The 7,563-nt window shown below is 40.1% G+C and overlaps 1 protein-coding gene across 1 annotated transcript in view; it reads left to right on the top strand.

The window, feature by feature from the left end:
- The window catches only part of LOC118328771 (metabotropic glutamate receptor 7-like), a 119,918-nt gene that overhangs the window by 67,621 nt on the left and 44,734 nt on the right, over positions 1–7,563 (top strand). Inside the window, exon 3 of the mRNA XM_035662670.1 lies at positions 207–224. Within this exon, the coding sequence (XP_035518563.1) occupies positions 207–224 (18 nt within the window). The remainder of the gene's footprint in view (positions 1–206; positions 225–7,563) is intronic.

Here is a 7,563-nt window from a genome sequence, read left to right on the forward strand (position 1 = left end):
CTGGTCAATAATTGACTCTGGCCCCTTTATTAGCCTTCTGTTAGCAGAAAGATTAGAGAGGGGATCTGCTGCTGAGCGCCTCCTCTTTCATTAGAGACCAGGAACTGCACAGACCCCGAGCCCTGTGTGTGTGTGTGTGTGTGTTGGTGTGTAGCGTGTGCTCGTGTGTGAGTGTGTGACGGTCGTGTGCTGAGTGTGTGTGTGAGGTGGCAGCTGTGTCGCCAGTGTGTGTGTGTGACACGCATTAAATCATAATAATATGATGTTTGAAGCCATGATGAATGAATTCGTCATTTAATGATTGTTTTCTGTATTTCGGTTATTATAAATGAAATAAAGCAGCTGTAGATGAGCTGGTGAAGGTTACGGTCGGTGTCACAGTTTAAAGTCTGCGTGGAATAAAAACATTTTAACCCTTTAAGGTCTCATCCTCAGTTATGTCGTTCCTCTGTTTAACAATGTGAGACATAACATTCACAAAACCTCACTTCTTTGTATTTTATATAAAATCCAATCATTACGTCTTCCTGTGAAACTAAATGTGACATATGCTTACGTCAGCGGAGCTAACTGATTATTGTTCAAACTCCGGCTGCTCTGCCTCAACTCCGCTAACTGCTAATGTAGCTGCTGTTAGCGTGCAACAGAACGGGTTCTGACCGAGGGTAGCTCAACTGTGATTGGAGCACAGAGCAAAAAGGGGCGGGGCTTCAGAAGGCTGCGTCTCTCGCCGTTCACAGATATCAGTTTATGTTTGGGAGAGTCACACCTGCGGGTCCTGGTCTTCATACTGAACTACAACACAAATGAATTTGTGTGAAATGAAAGCAGAATGGGTTCCTCGCTGATTCACTGTAGGTCTGTTTGTTTGAAAGAGGCGATCGGTTCAATATCACGTCTTCTTTCATGCTAAAATTGGCCCCTGGCTGCAGTTGTATAGCTAAAGGCTTTGTACGGTGGCGCACAGTGTAGTGGAGATGTTGCCTTCGGCAGACACAGCTGAGGGGAGTTGTGGGAGTATGCCATAGACAGTGTGAGTGTGGCTTTACCATATCGACACACAGACAAACACTTCAGATACTGTAGTTCACTGCAGTACTGCAAAGTGAAAGTGAAAGCAGCATTAGGAGGTAAAAGAGGACATTGATGGCTCTTAGATTACATAAAAGAGTTGTGGTTTGAAACCCTCTGAAGTTTACAATACATGGAAATATTAATAATATTACATAAATATCCTGTGAATTTACATCTAATGTGAAATAACATGAAAAACTTTTATAATTCAGATTAAAATAAGAAAAATCTAATTATAACAACTGCTGTAAATGTAAGCCTGATTATTTGTATTATAGCAGAGTTAACCTGTATTTATAGCTCATTGGTTTTACAGTGTAAATATCTTTAATTAAACATTAATTATTATTAGAAAATGACTGTATTTTACTGTATTTATGGCGCCTCAGCTACCACAATGTTATCGTTTTAAACTAAAGCACGCCTTTAGTGGAAAACAGAAAACCGAGTGTTGTGGATTTAAAGTTCTTTAAATGAATAGATTATTTATTGAGAGCGGTTTCATCAGCATATCTGTTGAGTCCTGATACTTTTTGTTAGAAATAATCTTCTGAAACCTGTAAAAGTGCTTCACAAACAGAGACAACTCCCACTGAGAACAATGATTCCGGTCTGTGATGAGTAATGCTCTTTATGTCATTCTTATCAACAGCAGCAGCACTGCCGTTTGACTCATTGTGTTTTTATTGTCTGTTAACAGTCCTCATTACCTGAACTGTTGTGATCATTAATAAAACTAAAGAAGGACACCAGTGCACCCTCCATCAAAACTGCTTCCTGTTGTCAGCGAGCAACACAGGACATTAGTCAGAGAGGATTCTGGGAGAGAACAGCTTACGTTCAGGAGCTAAACAGCACTTTCAGTTAGTTTTATTCACAGAAATGAATGAAATGCTGGGATATATGCCTACTGTGTATCTATATTTAAACCAAGATGGCCTCGCAAACCCTAGTGGGGGTTGGGAATCATGGCCTAAAGCCTCGATTTAAATTCACCGTATTGCTTCTGGGTTTTCGTGCAAGAGCCACAGAAACATTCTGTGACACTGAAGCCACTAGTTCAAATCAACATTTAGCCTTTAGCCTATCACACTAGCGTTCTTCAGAAGCGACAAAAGAGCGTTCAACAAGCTGTTAGATGCTAAAAGTGAACACTTTTCCACAGGGAGTTCACGGTGGCACGAGCTGATTCAGCTCACCAATCCCAGTGTTGCACAATTACACAGCAGTCCATTTAACAGGAGCCGCCTCCGCACTTAGCCACGCTGCAAACACGCACATGGCTCCGAGCTGTTAGCCTAACCTGCAGACTAAAATTAGCATCACAAATGAAGATCATCTAGAGACCGCGATGTGCATAATGAGAAAGGAATGAATGGAAACACTGCTTATTTCTCCAACCTGCTCGTTTTATTTTTAGACTCAGCAATTAAAAGTTTAGTCATTCACAGAGAAATGATCCACAGAGGAGGCAACCAGCAGCTACAGTTCACAGTTTCATCTCACACTCACAATAAAATATTCTTGAGCTCCTACAGAATCCAAAGGAAGCAGACGGAAACCATCTTGTTATCACAAATGTCATCCAGCTGCTCCACATACTGTCTGCTGAAGGCTTGTGAAGTACCCAACCAACAGAAAAAACCCATTCATGTTCCTCAGAGCAACACAGCCTCACTCCCAACTCGTCAAACAGCTCCTCTTCGTCAGTGGCCCTGCTTTTTACAATATGACACTGTAGGTTTCCCTCTAGTGTCATTTCTGGACACGCAGGGTATAATGAATCAGGATCTGTCAGTCCCTTCCCTACAATTCCTGATTTCATGGCAGTTTTTTTAATAAAATTCAAAATTCATTCAAAATCAAAGGCAATTTGTTCCAGTGAGAATAATATTGCAGGTCATTGAGAGGAAGAACATTAAATCCAACACCAACAAACCTAAAACACCTAAACACCATGATTGGTTTACCATTTGTTGCCCCGGTGTGTCCCCATAAGACGGACAGGAGAACAGAACCACTCATCCAGTCTGAAGAGAGCTGACACTGATCCTGGTCTCCTGCTGCAGTTGATCCATGAGAGCTGAAACCTCTGAGGATCATAAGCTGCAGCCAACACGCGTCTCACATCTTATAATAACCCATCAGCCATTGATTCCTTATTGTTTGTAGTTGTGAAGTTGTGATGACGTGAATTTCTCTTAACCCTCCAAACAGTAACAAACGAGTAACAATAAGTTTGAAAAGTAAAACTTTCCAGCATCTCGTATTGAACATTAAGTTAATTTTTATCTGTAGCCGAGAATTTATATAAACGTATTTTTTACCCGCAATGTTTTAGAAAAGCTGCTGTGAAATCTGGAATTTTAGGCCTCAACAATCCCGAAAGAAGCCTGTGAGGGACTGAATAATGAATATATGTGGTCTGTGATCAAACTGTTGAACTCTGACACTGAGCTAATTAACGTTAATTCACGAGAGAACAGTTCAGCAATGTGATACCTTGATTTATATTTTATTCTGGCTTTGACATCATTTATTGACTGAGGCAGAACATTAACTGGACTAAAAAGGTCAATGATTAACTCACAGTGTGAATCAAACCTCAAAAGTTTAATCAATCTAACTGTTCTTTCCTCTGGCATTAATTGATTTTAATAATTTATTATTTCTGTTATCATTGTGTCAAAAAGGTCACAGTCTAGTTATCAAATAGAAACATTCATTAATCCACATTGGTTCATGGTCTTGCTATCAGAAGTAATAAAGATCAGTTTATAATAGAAATATTGTAACTTTATATTTATATACTTTATATATATTATTCCTGCCCTCTTTGTTACTGGAGTTTTATGTGTAGCACACCAGTGTATTAACATGTGCATTAGTGTCAAGTTACCAGAAAGGAAGTGGTAAAATGTAAACATAAAGCCACATTGCACATTACATTTCATACAATTTCACCCACAACAGCTCCACAATAACACTAATTTACAGAAGGTCTGTGCTGCATACAGGTCAGAGGTCATTGCTGCATACAGGTCAGTGGTCAGTGCTGCATACAGGTCAGAGGTCAGAGCTGTGTACAGGTCAGTGGTCTGTACTCTTATTTGATTCAAATAACAATAAGAATAATGATATTGTTATATAGAAGGCAGAGATCTGTACTGTCTACTTGCTTCATATAATAGTGACAATAATCATGTTATTTATAGTCCAATAATTTGACACTAATTGTTATCTTCAAACTGATATCTGTTGAACACACGATTCAGTTCTGACTCATCTTCACATGTGAGTCACTTCTTGCTGGGACTCTTTCAGGAGCCTCACACACACTGTGACTGCTGCTTGCAGAGGATTTGGTCTCTATAACTAATTTCCCTGTTTATGACAACTGTACTAAACTCATTTAAAACAGGTGAATTGTAAAAAGTCAGAGTGAGCACTCCGACGTCACTGCGTCATTATCTCTGTGTGTATGCTGAGCACTGAGGAGGCTGTCAGCTAGCTGCTTTGACGATGGATCCATGAGGTTTTTACGAAGACGTGTTTGTGTGCGTCGGTGACCTCCACAGATGTTAGCGTTCATGAATGTGTGTGTTTGTGTTGGTACAGGTGTGTTAAAATGTGTTTAAACCCTCCCACAGGAGTCCCAGCTGCTGTTTGTGTGTCTGCCACTGTGATCCAGGAGGCTCATTCTTCCTCGCTGGCAGTTATTGTAGCAAATTCAGTGTCAATTGATGAGCTCCCCGGGGTGAATGGGTCTGCGGGGGGGTTCGGGGACTCATGGCCCCCAGAGCGGTTTATTTCTACCCACTCATCACCAGAAGCACCGAGAGAGAGTAATAAAAGAGACGAAGAGGAGGCAGGATGAGGAGGAAGAACAAAGAAAGAAAGGACTAGAAATGATGAGGAAGAGAAGAAGGAGGAAAAGAAGAGTAAAGATCTTTTTTTCATCTTCTGCTTAAACAAGCAACAACATGAATATCTGACAGAGAAGAAGAAGAAGATTGAATTAAGGATTTATTTCCACCAGAGTTGCTGATTGTAGGAAAGACGAGACGAGACGGTTCTGATGAGTTTTAGTTAGTTTCTGTCAGTGTGGTTTACAGTTATCTCCTCAAAATCACTGGTATTGTGACTGTAGTGTCTGTTAGCAGGTTATCATGACCTGAGACCTGTTAGCTTTAGTCTCAGTCTGTTATATCATGTAGCTATCAGTTACGTGTTCATTTTACAGGATTCTCATTTTAAAACAACTTTGTAGAGTCCCGTTTTGAAGCCTCCAGTTTGGCGTTATGGTCGTCACCATGACAGTGTGAGGTTTGGAAACAATGGCGTCTCTCCTGCTCACACAGGAGGGGTTTATTTTGGTGTTAGTATATAATTGTTATTCATTAAATACTGTAAAGCTGCTGGATAACTATTTTACTGTTGTATATTTCTTACTACTTGCTCATACTTTGTGCTGCAGCAGCTCGGCTGTGGGAAAACATTTTAGCTCAGAGTTACAGAGTGAGATTGTCTTTCCAACTTATTGGTTTTCTTGTGCTGACAGCAGAGAAAAAACGAGCAGCAACTGAGTTTTCATTTTTCATTGGTCTCGTGGGGCGCGGTGCTAGCAGCAGTTCAGAGCTGTGTTTGAGACAGCTTAACATTACCTGTGCTAGTTTGAGGTCCCATGTGACAGACCCAGGTTTGGATCTCTTTGATCGCAATATAACAACTGTAAACTAGCAGGAAAGTCTCTCAGATGGCTCAGCCGTGACACTCAGAAGACTCTTAGTGGTTTCCTAGTACTAGTTGAATCTGTACATTATTAGATAATAATACACAAAACACATATTATCTGCGTATTTGTAACATCATGAATTTACAGAATTACAACAGACTTTTTATTTGTGCCCATCATTCCAGTAAATATATAGGGGTGTGCATCTCTCCAATAAAAGACGATTCGAGTGCGTATCTCGATACATGGGTAACGATACGATTCAGGAACGATTATCATTTTAAAATGGATACGATCGATTCAGTTTCGATTCAGAAGGATTTCGATTCGATTCGATTTTGATGTGGCACAGTCAAGTTCCAGAGGGTACGATGCAAATGGATTTCTTGTTTGAAAGTAGGAACAAGTCATATTCATAAAATGAATTAACTTGTAAATGGGGCATTTTTCCTTCAAAAAGATTTATTCCAAAATGACTAGAGATAAATGTTATTTTGTAGTTTTGTCCTATGTTTTTTAGCATGTAACAAACAACGTAAGAGCCTCCAACGTTTAATTACATTTCAAGAGAAAACAAACGAGAGAGATATGTGTGCCTCAGATGTGCTAGCCTCCTCCTCGCTGTTTCCCCATGTCGTCTCACCGAGGTGAATGGTGTGGAGATTTGTGTCGTACCTACCGAGTACTTTATCTCGCAGTTTTACAGTCCTTTGCATATATCTTATCTCGCTTTTTATCCATGTACTTCCATTCTTTCACACTTTATATGATCTTTAAACTTGCCGGACTGTATGTTCAACCCCTTGCCCGAAGTCATCCATGATTTTTAACTGTTCCCTCACAACTCACAAGCGGCTATCTGAAGCGTAATGCGACAGAGTCTTGAGTAGAGGTTTTAAGGGAGGGAGCGATGGATGACGAGGTCAGATAGAGTAGATTGCAGTTTTTTCAAGCAGCTGTCTTGCTGCCCATCTAGTCAGCTATAAAACCCGATTTATAACTTTTTAATCGGTGCAGTCGGCCGATTTTCAAGCTACATTAAGACTGATTTTATTAGTCCGTGTACCAGATTGCAACTCCACTTATCTTTTAAATCAAAATTCGATTTTCCGATTTCAAATCGACCCCCTTAGTAAATTATAAGCATCTTGTCCCTTGCTATTTTCGTTAAAATTCTTCACGGAAATTTCATGGATATATAAAATACGATAGTATTGAAAAGACGAACAAACTGAACGGATGAAAAAACTAAACAAACATTAGTTAATTCAAAGAAAAATCTACTAAAAAAACACAGAAATCTGCCGTTTTCTAATATTGTTTGGCTCTTTTTTTGACTGGCTAGTACCAGTGACCAATCTACATCTCATATTTTAGTCGCAACCTTTTTTATTAATTAAAATACCCTTAATTTAGTCCGCCAGGATGATTCTGCATGAAGCTAACTGACCAGTATTTTACTTTCCTTGGACCTTCTGTGTTGGACTCCTGTGTTGTGGACTCTGTGTTGGACTCTGTGTTTGTGGACTCTGGTGTTTGGACTCTGTGTTGGAGCTCCTGGTGTTGGTGGACATCTGTGTTGGACTCCTGTGTTTGACTCTGTGTTGTTGGAGAGAGATAGGCTCTGGAGCATATAAGGTCACGACCTTGCTGACCTCCAATCCCTACTAGTAGAAACACATAGAAATCAGTCCACCAGGCAGCAGAGGAACAAAGCTTAACACCAAATAATACCTGTTCACTGTCTGCTCACG

This window comes from Morone saxatilis, unplaced genomic scaffold (assembly GCF_004916995.1).
Source record: "Morone saxatilis isolate NCDOM2014 unplaced genomic scaffold, NCSU_SB_2.0 Contig18, whole genome shotgun sequence".
Lineage (NCBI taxonomy): Eukaryota > Metazoa > Chordata > Actinopteri > Moronidae > Morone > Morone saxatilis.